The 23,163-nt window shown below is 41.5% G+C and overlaps 1 protein-coding gene across 1 annotated transcript in view; it reads left to right on the forward strand.

Moving 5' to 3' along the window:
* MAP3K5 (mitogen-activated protein kinase kinase kinase 5) overlaps positions 1–23,163 on the forward strand; it is a 159,621-nt gene that overhangs the window by 46,890 nt on the left and 89,568 nt on the right. Inside the window, exons 4-8 of the mRNA XM_083176623.1 lie at positions 1,063–1,256; positions 6,559–6,727; positions 8,304–8,410; positions 12,732–12,902; positions 22,626–22,738. Of these exons, the coding sequence (XP_083032749.1) occupies positions 1,063–1,256; positions 6,559–6,727; positions 8,304–8,410; positions 12,732–12,902; positions 22,626–22,738 (754 nt within the window). The remainder of the gene's footprint in view (positions 1–1,062; positions 1,257–6,558; positions 6,728–8,303; positions 8,411–12,731; positions 12,903–22,625; positions 22,739–23,163) is intronic.

Below are 23,163 nucleotides of genomic sequence, written 5' to 3' on the forward strand. Positions count from 1 at the left end.
CCATGTTGCATGTGTTGTGTAGGCATCGGGCTCTGTGATCACTAGACGGTATTAACTTGTAGTTTTAGTTTAGTGATGGTTTTTAATTGCCCAACAGCTTATTATGGGGCAGATGTACTAAAGGCCCCCATACATTAGTCCGACTTGTCCTAAGGACAAGTCGGACCTGATTTCACCCTGCAGCTCCCCGGGAGGGGGACACACGATTAGGCACTTGATGTGCCAAGGTTTGCATATGATAAATCGCATGGATTTATCATATGCGGTCCCCGGGGAGCTGCAGGAGGAGGGAGCCGTGCGGGGGGGGGGGGGGGGGGGGGGTCATCAGCGGGCGGGGGATGCCAGCTAATAGAGAGCCGGGCAGGAGGAGGGTGACAGCGGGAGCAGCGCACTGGGCAGGGAGGATGACGCTGGCTGCCGGGCAGCGGTGGGAGCCGGGAGGAACACAGATAACTTGAAAAAAAAAAGCCCATACAGAATGACTAGCAAACCATTGATTGGCTGAGAGGTCTCAGCCAATCAATGGCTTGCTAGTCATCTGTATGGGCTTTTTTTTTTCAAGTTAGTGTGTTCCTCCCGGCTCCCGCCGCTGCCCGGCAGCCAGCGTCATCCTCCCTGCCCAGCGCGCTGCTCCCGCTGTCACCCTCCTCCTGCCCGGCTCCCTATGCAGCCTCCCCCTGCTCGGCTCTCTATAGCCGGCATCCTCCGCCCGCTGTCATCCCCCGCACGGCTCCGGGGCTGGGCTGCACATAAGATTTACCAAATCTTATGTGCAGCCCGTCCGACCTCCCGATCCGATGCGCACGGGACCGCGCATCGGATCGGACGGGGTGTCTGCAAGTGCGATTTGGGCCGATTTCACAGCCGATTCATCCGAATCGGGTGAAATCGTGCCCAAATCGCATAGTGTATGGGGGCCTTAAGACTTGGAGAGTCATTTTCTCTTTTGATGGCTTAGTACATCTTCCACTGTGTACCGTAATACAGATGCATTTAATATATACAATATAATGTAATGTCATTTTTTAGTTTTAATGTGTTTTGTTTGCTTGTTTGTTGCAGATGTGCACGGCTAATTACACATTTATTGCTTATATGACTACACCACATAACAAGGTGTTCTGCTGTGAAAGCAGCTTCATGAAAGGATTGACTGAATTGATGCAGCCTAACTTTGAGTTACTTCTCGGCCCCATCTGTTTGCCTCTGGTAGATCGCTTTATTCAAATATTGAAGATAGCACAGGCCAGCTCATGGTGAGGTCTTTTCACTGTTGTCTACCTACACTCTACAAATAGTGATAAACATCTTTTTTTTAATGCTTGAGAATATTTGTAATGAGCGATAGTCTACCTTTTTTGTGTACAGTATGTGCGTTTTAATTAAATTGATTAATGCTCCATGATTGAAAGTACAGAAGTGTGTTTACTGACCATCACCATTTATTATGCCCACTTAGCCACAATAAAAAAAACACATGCTAACCCCTGTACCCCACAGCCTAACCCTAACCCTACTAAGTGTACATATATACAGGTTGAGTATCCCGTATCCAAAATCCTCGGGACCAGGAGAATTTTGGATAACGGATTATTCCGTATTTCGGAATATTTTAATATTTCAATTATGTATTTTGAAGTATCTTGCATGTATGCTGTATAAACACATAAAATACACACAAATATATTTTATTACCACATACAATACACACATATATTTTAATTGTTCAAAAAACAAGGTTTCAAAACATGAAACCAAATTTGTGTACTATCTCAGATATTGAATTTGAATGTCAAGCAATCATTTTCTTGTACATATATAGTGGCAGTTACATATCATGTCACCACTAGGGCTGTTACAAATGTCCCCAGTGAGTTTTTAGCAAAAAAAAAATTTTTTTTTCACTTTCTGGAATGTATGGTTTTCGGAATAATTCGGATAACGGATACTCGGATACGGGATACTCAACCTGTACTACACATATTCCATTTAGTTGTGCTGTGCACACTGACTAATATACTAGTTTTCTTTGATTCCCAGGTGCATTGTTTAAAATACTAATTTATGAGCAATCACAGGCTGGTGTACTAGTGATTGTATAGCACATGATATACTACAAATGTGTACATGCTGGTAAGACTGGCATAGTGTTCCTGGAAATAAAGGGTGGCATAGTGTACTACAGGCACAGGGTAGTATAATTGTATACTTGGGTTTTACATTGGTGTACAGGAATTCAAAGGCACAGCCCCTGTATATAACCTGTGCTGTGACACACAACACTGGTGCCTCACATTATTACCTGACCATATCACTTGAACACTTCCACCTAGTCTAGAATGCTTTGCTACAAATTTCCCCTAAGTCTCTATACAGTAGCAATATATGCTGAATTAGTTCTTTATTATTTAAAAATTGCATTTTAATCAATTCCTTACATCAACATTCAATTAAACCATAGGAAAATAAAGGTGAAGTTCACAAGCAGAGCATTTTGTATTAAGAGGTCATGGCTGAGGGTTTATGGGATTTGCTGTTTTATATCAAAATATGGGAATTGGGTGGCATGTGGGAGATGGGAAACTATTGTCAATACTTTAGTAGGAAAGCCACTTGAAATTTGGATAAGTATGATTATCATTCACTTAGTCATCTTATTTTAGTGGTTTTTTTTATCCCCATACAGTTGTTTTTGTACTTGGTATAGGGAAGTGCTTGTGCTTTCAGTGCTATTGTTTCTCATTATGGCTCTCCAGATGATCGGTGGTGCCATATGAGATGATGATGATGATACAATGTCGACAAGACCAGGCATAATGAATGGTATCACTAATATTTTTATTGTGCAGTGTATGTTCAGGATTATATTAAGGTCCCAACAGCTGCCACAGTGGCTGTAAAAAGTTCCTCTAGAAAAGGGAAAGGAATATAACATATTAGAAAATCCTGTGCCATTGACATGCTGCAAGTTTTAGTGGAGACCAGTACAGAGCTGCAACTATGTTCAACTGTGCAGGCACATCTATTAACCAGGAGAACTGGCATGTCCCCTACGGGGACAGACTTGCGCTGGCATAGGTGCTGATTTATGTTTTTGCTGGTGGGTGCTCAAGCCAGAAATATAGGGGAGTGGCTTCATGGGAAAGGGGCGTGAACACAAAATAATACTGATTTATATTCTGCAGCACAGTTGTCTCCATCCAAATTATGGCAACAGTGCCAAATACATAAATGCCCACACAGTGCAGGTACAAAAATCCCCCCCTCCCACAGTGCCAAGTACATAAATGCCCCTACAGTGCAGGTATATAAATGCCCACACAGTACCTGTGCCAGCGACGAGGGAGGGAGAGTGCAGTGGGACACAAACAAGTGGGCCGCTGCTGAGCGCTCAGCAATTTCCGTGGGTGCTCGGACCCTCAAGCACCCACAGAATCGGCACCTATGTGCGCTGGTATGGGTTAATAATCCAGCTGCTGTGTGGTGTGGGGTAGTAACTTCCACTTAAACAGAAAAACAAGTAAATATATTTACACAGCGCTACTATGAGGAAGAATAAATGTGGATAGCCACCATTGGATAAAAGTTGAAATTAAGCATTTATTTCATTTAACCAATCTATAACAATCGATAGCTAAAAATGTAAAAGTATAAAAAAGTGAAAATATTTATTATACTGTAGCAGCAGTTGTGAGAATGTATGCCATAATGGAGCAGCAGTCTCACTTGATATATTTGACCTTTGTTGGATTACAGTCCCGTTCCTATGATGACCTCCAATTTTATGAACAATATCCTTTAAGCTGATCAGTCGCTCACTATTGATGGATCTTCACTCGCTGGGTGTTGGCTTGTCGCAAGGGGTATCCTGGATTGAAGGATAATTTACAGCAACGGGTAGGCTTGAGACCCAGGATTCGAGCTCTGAAAGTCCTGGGAAGGAAAAATTAGGTCTAGTCCGGGGCTGAGATGGCACTCTAAGTGGATCCAATATGGTGAATGTCAAGAGAGGCTGATCTGTGGCGATAATTCCTGTGTGCCAGTTCAACTGGCTTTATCAAAGCCATCTCAGCCCCGGACCAGACCTACCTTTTCCTTCCCAGGACTTTCAGAACTCGAATTCTGGGTCTCAAGCCTACCCGTTGCTGTAAATTATCCTTCACTCCAGGATACCCCTTGGCGACAAGCCAACACCCAGTGAGTGAGGATCCATCAATAGTGAGCGACTGTGATCAGCTTAAAGGATATTGTTCATAAAATTGGAGGTCATCATAGGAACGGGACTGTAATCCAACAAAGCTCAATTATATCAAGTGAGACTGCTGCTCCATTATGGCATAAATTCTCACAACTGCTGCTATAATCAATATGTTCACTTTTTTATACTTACATTTTTTTAGCTATCAATTGTTCTAGATTGGTTTAATGAAATAAATGTTTAATTTCAACTTTTATCCCATGGTGGTTATCTACATTTATTCTTCCTCATAGTAGCGCTGTGTAAAATATTTGCTTGTACATCTATTAACCATACTGTAGGTTTCAGTATCTCTCTGCTACATTTATTTTGTCAACCTTTCTATGTTGATGGTTTGTGTATACTTTGTTTCTATGCTGTTGCCTGTGCCGAGCACTGTGGCGCCTTGCAAAGTAGAAAAAAAATATATGCTTATGGCACGATGCAGAAGTGGACACAGTTTAAAATATGTGGCCTATACATTCTTTTTCAGAATGTTCGTGAGATTCCAGAGTTTCGGGGAGTGCCCTTAAATTCCCTGGAAATTAAGCCATCCTCTTACCTTTATTGTGAAAAGGACAGGCTGGGGTTTTAATTGCAATATTTTCTTTGATGTGCAGCATTGAGCAGAAGCCTGATGATGTCATCACTTTATAGGGTGTATTCAATGATTTTTGCGAACTGTGGCAGCAAGCAGTTCTAACTGCTCGCTTTCACAGCTCGCAGGGTCAATATTCAACTGACCCCCTGCACACGCCGTTTCCACCTCACTAGGTTTTTGTAGTGGTGGGGAAACGGCGTATGCGGCCACTAAAACAGCGAGGCTCACTGCTAAATGGAGCGGGCACCCTGCATTAGCTGCGAGCCTCTCAGTTTGGGAAAATTTTCGCCATACTCTGACAGCGAGGTTAGAACAAAATGTAGAATAGGGTGAGCGGCCAGCACGTGGGTTAAACGGTGAGGATCGCTTGTTTACAGGGATCCCCAACATTTAACCCCTCTCCCCGAACGCATTAAATATGGCCTTATGTGTGATGATATATTATGAAAAGATCTGTGATCTCATCACAACCCAAACTTATGGAACTTGGTAGTTCACTTGCAAAGATGTGTACATATGTTCCCAATTGTAAAGAACAACAGAATATGCAGGTGCTATAGAAGTAAATATTAACCCTTTTTATATATTGTAAGCTTGCGAGCAGGGCCCTCCTACCTCTATGTCGGTTTGTATCTACCCAGTTTGTTTAATCACTGTTGTCTCCAATTGTATAGCGCAACAGAATTACAAATACGCAGCGGTGTATAAGGATCTGTAAATAAACCCTTTAAGTGCAAATTGAGTTTGTCTAAATAGGTGTGGAAATTGCCAAGCAAACCTCTTAATTAATCATCAGGATCTGTACTGTTTATATAGGAAAAAAAAATTTACACAACATTTTTTATTTGAATTTATATAGCAAATGTGACTGGTGCGGATATTGTGAACATCTGTCATAGATGTTGGCACTCAAAAGGTTAATAAATACATTTCTGCATTTAGTCGAATATATGCATTTTACTTCATCGCACATAATGCTGGAGCAAATACTCCCAACTTGCATACAACTTTATTTGTAAATGATAAAACTTTAGCTCCTCAGCCTGAAATGTCTGTATCCTGGCTACAGATGGGGTTGTTCTCTGCCATTCCACCGGCGTGCCATCTGCTGGTATCTGGTGGATGGCAATTGTCAGCAGTGTGTTTTAATTGTGTCTTTTTCTTTGTAGCTTTTCATTACAGTTTTAAGTATGTACCTTAGGGCAGAGTGAAAAAGTTGAAATTGAGCCCTTCAAAATCGGCTAGTGTAGAAAAGTTGTGACTTGACCTGAATAAGAAATGTGCAAAAGCGTTTTGCTCTAAGTCAATATCTTCTGTTCCGGCAATACACCTTAAGTTTCGCTTTTTAGATGAAAATAACCAAACGTATGAAGAAGCATCGATCTAGTTAAAATTATGTCAGGACGTCTTAGAGTGGTTCAGTAATATACTTTAGCATAGTAAATAAGAGTACGAGCTTGTCCTAGTGCAAAGTTACTGACTTTGGCGGGAGAAAAAAATCCCTGATATCTGACCCGTTTTCATGGTCACAATTGTGAATATTGCGTGTTTTCACCCGAAAGTGTTTATTTGATTTTTTTTTTTTTTGGAGAGGATGCTCTTAAATTGAAGTGACCAAGGAAAAAAACTTGGGGGAAAAAACCGGGGTATATCTCTTTTGAGTTTACTATTTTGAGTAAATATATTTTTCTAATTTGAATTTTTTTATTTTTTATTCTAGCCAGTATTTCCGAGAAGCCATTCTCAATGACATCAGACGTGCACGTAACCAGTACACTGGGAAAGAGCTGGCTGCAGAGCTGACAAGAATCCGCCAGCGTGTAGATAATGTTGAAGTTTTATCGCCTGATATAATTATCAATTTTCTCTTGTCATATAGAAATATACAGGTATAGAAGTCTTTGCTTGAAACGTGTCGTCAATTTATGTGTCATAAAATAAATTTAAATGCACTACAAAAATAACTGGTTCTTTTTATGAGTTTAGTTATGTGTTTAAAGCGTTACTCTATTGCAGTGTTTTTCAACCACTGTGCCATGGCACACTAGTGTGCCGTGAGCTATTCCCAAGTGTGCCCCCAGATCTAGAGATGGCCAAACCAGTTTACAGCCACCACCAGTTCAACTGTTATTTACTGGTCTCTTCTTTTCATGTAAAGGGCCAATGTATTTTATTTTTATTACCTGTGGGGACCAGTGTGATTGGTTTTTATATGGGGGCCAATATTTTTCTTTTTTCCTATGGGGGCCAATGTGTTTTGCCCTGTGGGAATCTCATGATGTGCCTTGGCAATTTAAAATTTAGTGTGCCGCAAGGTAAAAAGGTTGAAAATCACTGCTCTATTGTTTACTTGCTTTGCTACACTAGCGTTTACCTGAAATAAGCAACAAAGTACTAGAAGAGTTCGCTTATATGACTGACAGCTGGGGGGCCTATTAAAGGAGAAGTACAACAAACACGATATTAACTTCACAAAAATCAGCGCTTGAACACATACAGCAACATAAATGTAGTTTTTTTAAGTAATTTCCTAAGGGGTCATACACACGTGACGATTTTTGCCTATTTTCTAAGTGATCTTTCTAGATCACTTAGAAATTAATCACAAATCACTTCGCGTGTACACCCCATAGTGAGAGGGATCGGCGGTCCCACACGCCACCATCACCGGCTCAGATATTTAGTGCATGCATTAAATATCTATTCAGTGCATAGAAAATACAGGCGTTTGCACTCATTGGCCCATGTGTATGGGTGATCTAGACATCGGAAATTCACCAACACTTAGTCGCTTAGCACACATCGCTAAGCACAAATCTCAACGTGTGTATGCCCTATTAGTGTTGGAATTTATGATAAATAAAACTAACTTAAAGCAAAACAAATAACAGTAAGCTAATGGTTCTCAGACTAGGTGTTGGAGCACCCTGTCATTCTGCAGGGCACTTGCCGGGATGCCAGGGGTTGGAGGTCCAAATCTGATTAGTTATGGTCATTGTGATCAGCAGAACCAGTCCTGGTCCTTGCCAGTCCTAAAATATGTGGAGTGCAACCCTGTCAACCACCACACAGCTGAACTTAAGAATAAGTGCATTATACTTAACTTTTAAAAAAATTCTGAATTTCTTAATAAAAGCTTTTTGCTTAGGGGTGCCATGAAAATAATTTTATGGCACAGTGATTCAAGAACACATACCTTTTATATTAAATGTATTATCACATTTGTCTATTACTTATTTCTCATTTAACATTTGATGGTTGTCCAGTTTGCAGAGCGATACACAATTCCCATCAGGTATACAGATCTGCAGCCACAGGATTTATGAAGAAGCTCTCTTTCGGGCATCTGGAAACCTTTCTGTGGTTGCATCTACATATTATACATGACAAGCTACATCAGTCTACTAGTATCCTAATTTTAATTATTCTCCTTTGATCTCTTGTATAAACGGTTTATCTGAAAAGGATTACGATTCAATTGTGAAGCTAGTGGAAACATTGGAAAGACTGCCAACCTTTGATTTGTCCTCCCATCCCCATGTGAAGTTTCATTATGCATTTGCACTAAACAGGTGAGAAAAAAAAATTCAGTAACTTGTATACAATGATAATTAATCAGTACTATTTTCTTCCCAACTAGTTTGATTTTAGCCTACACTGGGATTTTAGATTACAAATAGATTTTAGACTACATAGATTTTAGACTGTATAGACATCAAATTGTTTAATGGAGCATTGCATTATGATCCACTTCAATAGAATTTTTCACAAACGTTTGAGAATTTTCACTTTGTTGAAATTGCTTGGTGCTGGATTTATTGCTATAATATGGGTTTCATTTGAGAAACATAAAGGTTTACTACCATTTACTTTACAGGTTTTTTAATTAACTCTGAGTTTTAATGACCATTTATCTATCATGTGACCAACTGAGGCACAAAATGTATCTGCAATGTCGTTTAATTGGGTGCTTTGTTATTAGAAACTGTAAAAAAGTGACATTAGGTCATGATTTTTATTTTTGAAGTTCTTAACTATTGAAAGATGCTCTATATTGTTCAAGTGATGATACCTGTTGTGGAGGCAACCATTTTGACTGCAAGATCTTGTGGAAACACACAGAGGGGGAGCATTTGAGAGAAATGAAGTGCCAACTAAACAGCCTCTGTCTTTCAAGCGCATGACATGACATTTGGGAATTCTAGTAAATTCATAGCCTGCATTTTTATAAATACTATTGCAGTCCACACTACTTTGGAGTCCACATGATGATAAAATCTAAAAATGTACACCCAAAAAAATATGAAAAACTCACTTCAACCTTTTTTTCATGTGTCAACATTTTTTCCACTGTCAACATTGTGTATGTCACCTTTTTTGGGGGCAGCCTGGACATTGTTGACCTAATATACCCATGGTTTTCTGTAATGCAAACTTTGTCATTGAAAGAAATTCAGATTGGGCAAATAATATATGCAAATAAAATACCTATCTGTATAAATATATACTTAATTCTCAGAGTCTTTTAGTTTTAAATGAGCGTGTACATTGTTCTAGTTATGTATTTATCTTCATGTAAAATGACAGATTTAGATGCAAATGCTGTTGGCTGCGTCAATGAATCTGAGCCACCCAGTCCATCCTCTTGTTAAAGTTACCATCTGTGAACACTTGTGCCAGCCCAAAACCTAGTGTAAATGGATTCTTGTGTACCCTCTCCACAGAGAAGCCTACAATTCCACTTGCATGCCCACAACATGCCAGGAAAATACTTATCCTACGAGTGCTAATCCTGCACCAAGGGGGCAAGAAACCCTCCCGTACCAAAGCCTGCTTTCCCATTTTGTAACAGAAGCCTTTCTCTTTGAAAGGAAACTCCTGCAGTTGACAGTTTCTTCTCTACTAATAATATGACTACAGCTTCACCGTACTGTAGAGTATGACACAAAATGTGTTATGCGTAAGCTTTACGCAGCTTAATGGGACCACAGATTTAGGCTCTAGAACTCAACCTGTTTCCAGAGTGACCTTTACTCAACAGTTACCGGTTTTGGCCATAAACATTCCGGTGGAGGCTTTAGTTATGATAGTGTTGTCTAACACCCTGTGCTTTTGTTGTCAAAATGTTCCCTGTGTTAATTACCAACAAAAGATAGCTGATCACCTTTGACAGTGTACCGTGTGTGTGCATAAGTGTATTTATAACGGATTCAGGATGTGGAGTACATAAGGGCAATTGCAGCATTGCAGACCTTTTGGCAGTCAAGCTGTTAATTTGTTAAGGTAATCTGAAGAAATTTCACCTCATGCTTCCTGAAGAACCTCCCACAAGTGGGATTGGCTTGATGGGCACTTAACAGCCAAACTGCTCCCACAACAGCTAAATGGGTTTGAGATCTGGTGACTGCACTGGCCACTCCATTACAGACAGAATACCAGCTGCCTACTTCCTCCCTAAATAGTTCTTGCATAATTTGGAGGTGTGCTTTGGGTCATTTTGTCCTGTTGGAGGAGGAAATTAGCTCCAATGAAGCGTTGTCCACAGGGTATGGCATGGTGTTGCAAAATGGAGTGAGTCGTCTCTTCAATGTAGATGTTGACACTGGCATTGTATGGGTACCATTTCTTTCATTTTGAAGAACAAGACTGTTGAGTTTTACATGAAAGTTTTCTTTCTCGCCATTGTGAGCGTGTAATCGAACCCACAAATGTGATTCTCTAAATACTCAACTAGCTCAAAGGAAGGCTAGTTTTATAGCTTCTCTAGGGAGCAAACCCATTTTCAGATGTGCTAACATAATTGCACAAGGGTTTTTGTAACGCAATTAGCAAACACAATGTACCCTTAGAACACTGGAATGATGTTGCTGGAAATGGGCCTCCACACGTTTGCAGCTAGTAAAGTCATTTATAACATTGACAATGTATAGAGTGTATTTCTGATTAATTTAATGTTATCTTCCTTGAAAAAAGAGTGCTTTTCTTTCTAAAATAATGAAATTTCTAAGTGACCCAAAACTTTTTAACAGTGTGTATATAGGTACCACTACTATTGTAAAGAGAAAAAAGAAAAAGTACTCTCTGTATTTGGGGGCACACTTTGAAATTAAAACTCAACGTTTATTTATAACTTCATTAAAATTGATTTAGACATGACAAGACAGACATACATAAAACATGTATAAGTTCTTGAGACTCCAATTTGCAGAGTTCTCTATTGATTGTGGATGAGTTATTTACAGGTAGATATCGTCCAATTCAAGTAAAGTTCTGGTTGGGAGCTACCAATCTCACACAATTTTAAAGTACCACAATGTATGGAGTGGACCGCGAATATTTGTTTTAAGGTTATTTTACTTATTTTACACCAAAATATAAATATAAATTTTTGCTTTTCAGGCCACTAAGTTGAATTTGACAGAGAAATTCTGCTGGGGATTATGCTTTATTATATAGCCAGTGACTGGTGTATGACAGAAAAGAGAATAGAAAAAGAAAGAGAAGGAAGCTAAAGATAGGGGAAAGAGGAAAAATGGGGGGGGGTTTGTAGATGGAGAGAGAAAAAAGAGAGAAGAGAAGGGAGGAGAAAAACAAATTTAGTGTCAGTACACCCCTGCAGTTTGTTTGTTTGTTATCACGGTGACTGCTGCTGATTGCTCTATCCGCCTGTCTTAACCAGACTTTTGTAAATCATCAAGGAGATTAAGATTGTAGACCGTATAGTAAAGTTAAGGTTGTATTATTATTATTATTATTATTATTATTATTATTATTATTATTATTACAGGTTGAGTATCCCTTATCTGAAATGCTCGGGACCACGAGCATTTTGGATAAGGGAGTTTTGCGAATTTTGGGAAAAAAAAATCATGCTTACCTGGTGCCCCGATGGTCCCTCAAAGTCCACGGTGTCCCCTGTCATCCACGGCAGCATTGAGAATCCTTTTCAGAGGCATCTCTGCTCCCAGGGGTGCATTGTGCGAGTGTGCCGATGAAGGAGATGCCAGTGAAGAGGATTCCGATGGCCGCCGTGGACACCGGGGGATGAAGTAAGTATGGAAAAAAGAGGAAGTGGGGCAAAAAAAGAAATATTCTGAAAAACCGTGGTTTTCAGAAAAATATTTCTGTTTTTGGAATACACGGACAAGCGAGACTCAACGTATAAGGGAGACCGTTGTTGTTGTTGTTGTTGTTGTTGTTGTTGTTGTTATTATTTTATTATTATTTGTAATGGCCAGAGTTTTTGTTTTTTACTCACCAGGCCATTGTGTAAATTCATTGACACTGGTGTTTAGCATATCACGGTATATAAAGCTGCATGGGGAATTTGATTGAGAGCAGAAAATGTAAAAAAAAAAACACTGTGGCTTGGTGTCTCTCTATTCAATAGAAAATCCCTCTTCTATTTTTATCTAACCTTCTTCCCCCTGCACTAATGCACTGCCAATATCCACTCTGTGCCACATTCTCTCCTTGTCACAGCTACAGTATACCATTTTCCCTTCTAGCTGGTTTTTACACCGGTATTTATTTTTTTGTATGTCCCTGTGATATGTTTGCTCTGATTTTCTCAGTCTGCTGCAGAGCACTGTAGCACCTTACACGTCATTGGGGCAGATGTATTAAGCCTTAACAAGAAATAAATGCAAGGGTGATAAAGAGCGATAAACGTCCAGCCAATCACATCCTAACTGCCATGGCTGTGTTTGAAAAAAGTCAGTAAGGAGCAGATTGGCTGGATGTTTATCTCTCTTGATCAACCTTGCATTTATCTCTTGTTTAGGCTTAATACATCTGCCCCAAAGTCTATCACACTCTTATGAAAGCTTTGAAATTAAAGGAACGTAAACCTGTGCTTGAACTTAGATGTATAACATTCTCTCTTTGTCATAGGAGGAAACTACCAGGGGACAGGGAGAAAGCCCTGGAGATAATGCTACCTATGGTAGAACACGAGGACCAAGCTGCTTCAGACATGTATTGCCTTGTAGGAAGGATATATAAAGACATGTTTCTGGATTCTAATTTCACAGATAACGAAAGTCGGGACAATGGCATATTCTGGTTTGTATTCATTGCTTTTCATTAAGTGGTTAGCCATCATATTTCTCTGATGCTGTGTGATACATAAATAGGAAGCACTGATTGGAACATGGCTGCTTGTGGTTATACATATTAATGAGCTCAGCTGACACATTCACAGTTGACATTGTTTTGGCTCCAAAACGTCTGGGAAAGTTCTAGTAACAAATACAAACAGGAGAGTGATACAATATTCATGTTTGAGCAATAGACTTAAGTATGCTCACACAAACTCCCGCCCATCCTCAACAGCTGTCCGTCTAGTTAGCCAATGATTTTGGTCTCCTTTCGTGACCTGGATGGATAGTTTCTTACAATAGGAATAGGAGCCATCTGCATCATGTCATGTGGTCAGTCTAAGTTTGCTAATGACCATACCAATATCATAAAAATAATGCAGTAACATTTCCTAATGTTAATATAATTCCTAGCCTAATTCTGAAATAATGAACACCATAAATTCAGGTTATGAATACGTTTAAAAGCTCAACTAGTTGACCTGGCTACTGTGGACTCAGGTCTGTCCCATGACTGCTAAAACTGAAGAAGGGGTGTGAGGGTACGAGTTCCTCAATCACTCAGACACCGAGCAGATGAAACCAAAATATGGTTTATTTTTATCACAGCACACGAAAGTAGATGAAGACAGGAAAAAGAGTCAAATGTAGCATCTAAACGTTATCGGGTAGCAGTCCAATGGCAGTCCTTGTAGCAGCAGTTCCAAAGCACAAAACTATCACTTAATCCACACAGCAGTGATAGCCGAAACCTGTGTAAATCCACACAACACAGACGCTCCACACCAGAGCTTGGTAGGATGCCCCCTTCCCGGGCAAACGATGTGTTCCACAAGATCCAGTGAAGGGTAGGACCCCTGAGACCGGATTGCGACTAACATACTGAGCTGGCAGGTGTACAAGTCATTTTAAAAACTTCCAATTTCCCACGCTTCTCCATACCATCAGTGGGCTTGCACTCAATCCCTATTGGTGGATTCAAGTCAGGTTTATCCCCCCTCCCAGGTACTGCTGCTGCCCATCTGCTTCTGCCCCCTGCTGGGGTCGGTTCCAGAAAGTCTGGAAGTAGCCAAGATATGCATAGCAGAGTCAACACAAGATATAAAACACAGTCTGATTACATTATGTGGTGGTCACCCCCTGTGGACAACCCTCCTGTTGATAGTAGGGGAATTTGATCACCCCCTGTGGTGATTGTCCTTCAGCTATCCCCCTCATGTAAACAGCAGGAACAATAATCGGCTGATTACATTATGGGCTGATCACCCCCTGTGGTGGCCGGTTCCACAAAGTCTGCTAGAGCCCAGAGGTTTGCAAAGAATTGTAAACCCCCCTGTGGAGATTGCCCCTCAGCTTCCACCCTCCTGTGATAGCAGGAACAAAAGTATGGTAATGGGACATAACCTTTTGGTGACTTATTTCCTGGGTATTTCCTGGCAGACCATATTAGGGCGAGAGCGATCTGATCTGGAACTACACACACATATAGGGAGTATATAGACATATATGGAGAACAAGAGGGTACCGACGGACTAAAATAGTACATTAATTACTACACCTAATAAAATATAGTAATTACAGATTTACAGTGAATCTGATAACCTCACATTCCTTCCCCTACTATTGTAGTCCCGGTACCCAGCTGTTCAGGAACCAATAACAACCTGGAATAGCGGGATGCAGAGCCGAGAATCTGGGGTTTGGATATACCACCTGAGTCCCACAGGGTGACATCATACCAAACCCATCTTGTAAAAGGCGGCTGGTTTGCAGAACCAGCAAGGGCATGATTACCGTCTAAGTCATACATTGGAACTAACAAGGGCTGTAGCAATTCCTCTTCTTCGGATTCTGGGTACCCCCCCTCTGCAACATTGTAACCTACTAATACTTTTGCCTTGGGCACAATGGGGCAGGGACCACTTTCCACCTCCCCCTCTTGCCCAAGGAACAGGGGCCAAACAGCAGGCCAATATAGGGGCTCTGGCCCTGGCACTTCCACCACCCCGTCATGTCCTTCCTCCCCCAAACCCAAACTAGGGGCATGGCACATTTCAGTCCAGCATTTGGTCTCAATGTCCAGGGCTGAGGAGGGACCCTCCATCACAAACAATTCCGCTGGTGGCTGCAGGACAGGCTGTGTCAGCTCTGTCCCCTTAAAAGCCAGATGCTCACCTGCAGCTACTTCTGCGCACACCTCCTTCTCCGCGATAGCCTCCTTCCCCAGCTGAGTATGCTGGGCAGCCCGAAACACGACGTCATCTGTGACTGGTGGGCTGGTGGCCTGGATGTTGTCGGATACTCCTCTAACCACGGCGATCTCTTCTTGGACGCAGTCCTCATAGATCCCCTGGCAGCAGGATAATAGCTCTGCATCTCCCACCTCAGCAAAAGGGAAGCAGTAGTGCAGCTCCTCCCTAGGATGGGGAAGAAGCAATTGCAAACGGTGCCTTTCATCACGCCCCCTGCGACACTGATCTTGCCATGCTGGGGTATCCAGGAGCCCCCGATCAATCGCCTCTTCCTCTGCCACCACGAAGCACTCCTCCAGACACTGCAATTGTTCCCACACACTCAACTGGGCACCGAAATGGAGGATCCAGGCTCGATAATCAGCAAATGCATTTGTAGGATCTCCCTGATCGTGAAGGATCTGCTGAAGGATTTCCCCGCGAGTGCAGGATTGGATGGGTATACCTCGCAGCTGACCTTCTGCTATCAGCTCCTCCATACTCATTTCTTCAAGGGCAGTTAGGGGCCCCCCTGACAACGACCCTTCTCTTGCGGTAACAATTAATTCTGTGGCAGACCCCTCGGTTGTCTGCCCAGATTGCAGTAGCCCCCTTCTAGACCTTTCCTCTGGTTCTATCTGGGGCATCAATTTATTCTGGACTTGTCCTTCAGCCTCAGAATATTGTCCTCTTTGTAGCATCTGGGTAACTGTAGCAATCACTTCCTCTGTAAATTCTACAAACTCTGGCTCTCCTAGCAGATTCCAAGAAGTGGCCTCACCTTTACAGTGCAGGAATGCATCCCCCAGGTAACACACTTTGTCCTGTATGCTGGATACTCTCCACCCGCTGACCATCTGCTGAGCGTCTTCCCAGTACTTCCAGATAGACTGCATTTTCCTGACAATAAATAACAGATCCGGCTTCCCAGCCTGCCGATACACTGAAGAACCTCCATCCCTGAGCTCCTCTGCTACAGGGGTCTTGAGGCATCGATTTTCTTTCCTTGGAAACATTTTCCCTTTCACAGGACTGACACCTGCTCACTTGCTGAACATCACCTTATTGCATTTTCCGTTTCCTTACATATGGTCTGATCCTCTGTTCTCTGTGCTTTCTGTGCTCGATGGTTGGTGTCTGAATGATCCCACTGTCGCTGCCGCCAAATGTGAGGGTACGAGTTCCTCAATCACTCAGACACCGAGCAGATGAAACCAAAATATGGTTTATTTTTATCACAGCACACGAAAGTAGATGAAGACAGGAAAAAGAGTCAAATGTAGCATCTAAACGTTATCGGGTAGCAGTCCAATGGCAGTCCTTGTAGCAGCAGTTCCAAAGCACAAAACTATCACTTAATCCACACAGCAGTGATAGCCGAAACCTGTGTAAATCCACACAACACAGACGCTCCACACCAGAGCTTGGTAGGATGCCCCCTTCCCGGGCAAACGATGTGTTCCACAAGATCCAGTGAAGGGTAGGACCCCTGAGACCGGATTGCGACTAACATACTGAGCTGGCAGGTGTACAAGTCATTTTAAAAACTTCCAATTTCCCACGCTTCTCCATACCATCAGTGGGCTTGCACTCAATCCCTATTGGTGGATTCAAGTCAGGTTTATCCCCCCTCCCAGGTACTGCTGCTGCCCATCTGCTTCTGCCCCCTGCTGGGGTCGGTTCCAGAAAGTCTGGAAGTAGCCAAGATATGCATAGCAGAGTCAACACAAGATATAAAACACAGTCTGATTACATTATGTGGTGGTCACCCCCTGTGGACAACCCTCCTGTTGATAGTAGGGGAATTTGATCACCCCCTGTGGTGATTGTCCTTCAGCTATCCCCCTCATGTAAACAGCAGGAACAATAATCGGCTGATTACATTATGGGCTGATCACCCCCTGTGGTGGCCGGTTCCACAAAGTCTGCTAGAGCCCAGAGGTTTGCAAAGAATTGTAAACCCCCCTGTGGAGATTGCCCCTCAGCTTCCACCCTCCTGTGATAGCAGGAACAAAAGTATGGTAATGGGACATAACCTTTTGGTGACTTATTTCCTGGGTATTTCCTGGCAGACCATATTAGGGCGAGAGCGATCTGATCTGGAACTACACACACATATAGGGAGTATATAGACATATATGGAGAACAAGAGGGTACCGACGGACTAAAATAGTACATTAATTACTACACCTAATAAAATATAGTAATTACAGATTTACAGTGAATCTGATAACCTCACAAGGGGTACTTTAGAAAGCTAGCTACAATATAAATATTATTGCATTGGAAAGCCTGGATACATGCACAGTATGTCTTCTGCATATTTGATCTGTTTAAATAATTATGTTTTATTTAGAGATGTGCACAGATCTCGACAGAGATTTTTTTAAATATAACGAGGGTGCAGAGAGGATGCCTCTTGATCTAAATACTAAACATTTCGGAATGTTCCGAAAGTCTGAATCCTAGCCCAATTTTACCCAGCACTACAGTTTCTTGACAGGCGGAATTCAATGTTCCACCTGCCGAGTGTCAAAAAGGGGGCTTGTTAGCGAAAATGGCCATGGATTGTCGAGAAACAGAAGTAAATTCGAGGGCCATATCCGGCAAAACAGATCCGACTTGTTTTTAAAATGATCCGATCTGTTTTGTTGAAATCCGCCTTCAATGCTGTTGAAACGGCAACGGCAGCATTGAATAGATGGTGGGCGCTATTTTCCTTGTCAAATATAGCATCCTACATTGAATACCCCCCCCCCCACCCCCAATTTGTAACACTCCTGCCCTATTTTCTGACACTTTAGTCCTCTACATTTCTTGTAACTGTACCTCATTATGTTGAGTTCCAGTGGGTTTTTTCTTTGTGCTTATTATGCATATGTATTTCAGTTTTAAAAAGTACCCAATATCTTTAACTCATGTACTTGTTAAAGAGATGAAAGTATTGTAAAAAATTCTGTTAGGACTATGACATTTTCTCACACATTTTGTAAGACTGCTTCCTTAATTCTATTTATATGATGACTCTATTGTCTGTAGCACACATCTGTCATTTCAACCACTTCCTTATTTTCTAACTTATATTTACGTTGGCAAAAGTAGAAGCTATTGGTTTTGCATCTTTTGCCAGTAGTCAGACGAGTGTGGATGCTGCAGAGACGGCAGCCTGTTTTATTGCATAGTCTTATCTTTTTCATTATTTAAATAAGGATAGTCTAACATACGGAACACCGGCATTTACTGTGCAAAGTAATTATGCTTTTTAACTGCTGCTGTCAATAATATATATGAACCTTTTATATTTATTGACCTTTTCATACCGCCAATATCCACGGCGGCGTGGAGTTGATTTTATATAGTGTGGCGAGCGCAGCGAGACACTGAGCCCAAAGCGTGGCAAGCAGATGCGGAATACATGTAAAGTAATCCGCGTACCCTTGCGGGGCTCGCCACGCTTGAGTGGTGCTGTTTTAGGTGTTTTATCATATCAACTACTGAGATCTCATCTCATCTGTGATGCGATTTCACTCAGGGTGCAGTGAATAAATTAACTAAATGAACCAATGAGATCACATCGCAAGGCACAAAAAGCCATGCGATGCGATTTCACTACGCAGAATAGCCCACTAAGCAAATAGCTCAGTGGGCGCCCTGCTAGGAAACAAGTACCAGTCTTGGTTACCTTAAGGTGCAGTTTGCTGCTCTTTTCATATGGTAACAAGAGTGTCTGGCTTCATTTTGAGAAGTGCTTTTGTTTTTTAAAGACGTTATTAGGTTTGAACAGCCTTTTATTCCACTACTGCTCCTTTGTATCTTAAACTGGTATTGCACATTAAGCAATTTACTTTATTTGATTGTATGGAGTCTGCTGACCTTAAATACTTCTCTTGAAAGGCAGCTTTGTTGTTCACGCTGGCATCGCATTGGCCAAGTTCTCAGCCGAAAGCTCTGTTGTGGTGTTCACCTTATCTCATCTTTCAGGGCAGAGCTTAGTGCTTGTATGATTTTTTTGTCTACTGTGATTGGTTCTGCTGTGAGTGGTTTTGGTTATAAACAATAAACAACCTATTGTGGTTCAAGTTTGCATCAAGATTTGCTAATATCATGCTCTCTTAACAGTTGTACGGTCATACATAATTTTAAGTGTGAAGTATGGATTTCTGTGAGAGATCTCCTTTGAACCATATATGCAAGGAAAATTGACAGAAAGACTGTCTAATTTATCAGCTAGAAACTTTTGACCTAGGGGTGCCATGAAAAATATTCTGATACTCAAGGGCTCCATGGTTCAAAAACGTTTGCGAACCACTGCTGTATTTTATTGTTGATGCAGTAAATCTAGTGTTCCGTGGCTGCTTAAAACTTACAGCAATACTAGATCTATGCCACCAAAATAGGAAATGTTGATGAAAACATAAAACAGCATCTGGAATTGATCAATTAGAACTTGCATTAACACTCTGATCCTGTTAAAGTGCTGATTGACTTTCTAGCAGTGTGGCACAACCTTCCAGAACGGTAGTACTATGTGATTAATAAAATAAAATAAAATATTTTCACAAACTACCATAAAGATTGAGCTTTGTTTTAGTTAATTTGCACACAACTGTAAATGATTGACATTTGTGTTTAACTTATGAATCCTTTTTTTTCTCCTGTAAGTGAACCTTCATACAGTTGTGTTTGGATAATGAAAAACTCATTGTGAGAACTGTTTAGTTGCAGGAACAATCCATAAACTTCTACTTGTACAGAACATTAAAACGTTATTTTAAATGGGATACAGTCCTTGGGTCACCAGCATGACTTAAGGTCGACTTGCAGAAAGGTCGACAGGGTCATTAGGTCAACATGGGTACTGACTACCATCCACTAGGGCATGTGGGAGAATAAAATAGTGTGCCGGCGCATGGCGAGCGGATGTGGTGCTACGTTTCAGTCTCCATGTCCATTCGACATGTGCCGACGGGCGGTATTTCCTGCCCTACCATCCACTAGGGCGTGGTGGGAGAATAAAATAGTGTGCCGAGCGTAACAAGGCACCGAGCCCGAAGCATGGCGAGCACAGCGCTACACTTTGGTGTTTATGTTGACTGTGTTGACATTCCGGTAAAAAAAAACAGCCTGTCGACTTTTTCAATGTCCACCTTACCCATGTCGACCTCATGACCCTGTCAACCTTAACTCATGTCGACCTTAATTTATGTCGACCTAATGCTTGTCAGCCATAATGCTGGTGACGGTGACCTAATGATCCATACCCATTTTAACAATAAGGTATTGTTTTGCACCAAAAACAATTATACTGTATATGGAATAACGCAATTCTTTTCTCTATTTTATATGGAATTATGTGGCCTATAGCTGTAGTATGAGTACATTTATGCCAGTCACACAAATCAGGAGTGATTTCTATCATTTAATATAATCTACAATGGGATGGGCAATTTTCTAAAAAAAACAGTGCGGCCCTAGGGGCAATGCCATAAACAATAACTTCCAAACTAATTTAACCACCATTGAATTAACCAGTATTTTGAGTTTCTTTTAGTCCTCTTTTCTGCCAGATAATGTCACTGAACTGCATCTCTATAGGAAGTTACAGACTGTTGATTCCTCAGTAGTCCTTTAATTCTTTGTTCTGAAGTACAGGGAATATTGTGTGAGTCTCTAGGTTGAAATGCTTAGCAGAGCAAGCTCACCGTAAAATTAGACACTGCTCAGGTTATTGCACATAAATCACCGTAGATATGAAGCCATTGGTATTTGATCATATCTGCCATAAAAGGTAATTGTTTATGTGCAGTTTTTTCCCACAGGTACAACATTAATGTTCTATTACTCTAAGCTGTTATTTAGTGGGTAGTATTCAATTACTTTAATGGCGCTGTGCAGCGAATCCTGTTTAGGATTCGCTGCACAGTCGCCGTGTTCCGGAGGGCTGGAGCCTTCGCTGCCAGTCCTCGCTGAAACAGTATTCAATGCCGCAGGGGCTCACTGCCCCTGAAGGTGAATATTAACCCCTGCGGCGGATGCCACAGACAGGGAGATGGAAGTCTCCCTGCCTGCCCCAGAATGTATGTGGGTGGGAGGAGAGCTCCCCGGGACCCAGGCAGCACAAGCTGCCCCCCAGGAGAGCTAGCAGGGGACCGGGTAGGAGCCACTAACACTGCTCCCGATCGTGCATATGTAATGATCGGGAGCAGTGAATATATGAATATGTAATGAGCGGCTCCCGGCCCCCTGCTGGCTGTTATGCGTAAAAAATATATATATTTTTTAATTAAATATATATTCATATGCTGTAAAAGCACATGAATAAAAATAGCATGCCCCTTCACTGAATAAAATTCCTGATTTTTTTACACCAATTTTTAAAAAAAACAAAAAACATTATTTTAAAAGTTCACATTCCACTTCACCATGTAAAGATGGCAGTACTTGTTTCCTATCATGGCGCCCAATTTTTTCATCTTATGGCATCTTATGCCATCGATACTATTTATTTTTGTATAAGCACCCTAATGGGTGCTTACAATGTTAAATGCACTCCCACGCCACCCCCACTATCAACACGAACCCGAAGCATTGCGAGCGCAGCGGCGGTACGCATCCTCCAACCTTTTCATACCCCCACTATCCACGTTGGCGTTGATTTTAGATAGTGTGGCAAGCGCACTGAGCCCGAAGCGTGGCTAGGAGGCTCGCTGTGCTCGCCACACTATATAAAATCAACTCCACACCGACGTGGATAGTGGGGTATGAAAAGGTCGGAGGACGCGTACCGACGCCCCTCGCGTGCTCGCTGCACTCGCCACGCTTCGGGTTGGCATTGATAGTGGGGGGGCATTTAACATTGTAAGGACCCATCTGGGTGGTTGTACAATAAAAAATCGTATACCATTGCATTGTATTTGTATTGTATTTTTTTATTGTACAGCATCGCATTACATACCATATTTAGTCTTATGGTATACAATGCGATAGGCGCCATGCTAGGAAACAAGTACCAAGATCGCGATTGCTACACAGTGACACTAGGCGAAAATCACTTAGAAAGCAATTCGCCGTCTTCTCATTGAATACACTTACATTGAAAAACCACAGCGAATTGTGGAGACTATCAGACAGCGAATTGTCCGCCATTCACTGTTCGCAGACGGTGAAAAGTTTACGTTGAATAGGGTGATTCACTTTCTGACACAAAAAATCACCTTCCAAAGTAAAAATAGCACAAATTCGTCATGAAACATGGCGAATTGGCCTCATTGAACACTGCCCAATGTCTTCTCTATGATTTTAGATTAAGTAACGCTAATCACTTTGAGCTAATGGCAAAATTCTATTGTTTGATATTGGGTTATTGAGAATAGTAGACCGTTTTGTAAGTACAACATTATATTCTGCTTAAATTGTTCATTTCATGTTTAGAAATCAGTCTGAATGTGTTTGTTTAGGTACAGGAAAGCCTTTGAATCTGAGCCAACGCTTCATTCTGGAATAAATTCTGCTGTGCTGCTTCTGGCTGCTGGGCAGGAGTTTGATTCTTCATTTGAACTTCGAAAAATAGGTATTTCCACCAGTTTCCTGGGAAGATGTTTACAGTTGTACTGTATTAGACAATGTTAACCCTTTCAGGTCCAAGAAATAACATGGTGACTGATTGTATTTATTTAGTGGTAACAGCGTTTTTTTTTCATACAAGAGTGACCTTTTCAGTGCTGTGCACTCTTTGACCTATAATTTGCATCAACGTCAGTTACTACTGTCTGTCAGTACTGTGTGTTTTATATGCTATAAACACTGTCACAATGAGTTGTCTAGAGGCCGGTTATGACAAGGAAATGTTATTGGCAGTCACAACCAAAAAATGTGCCAAACATGAATTAGTAAGCATTTACTACTTTACAGATGGCCAGCATAAGTTAGCTTGGGTATACCAGCAGATGTATGTGTGTGTCCATTCACCCTCAACAAAGAGAAATGTTCCAGATC

Source organism: Crinia signifera, chromosome 3, assembly GCF_055691185.1.
Source record: "Crinia signifera chromosome 3, ASM5569118v1, whole genome shotgun sequence".
Classification (NCBI taxonomy): Eukaryota; Metazoa; Chordata; class Amphibia; order Anura; family Myobatrachidae; genus Crinia; species Crinia signifera.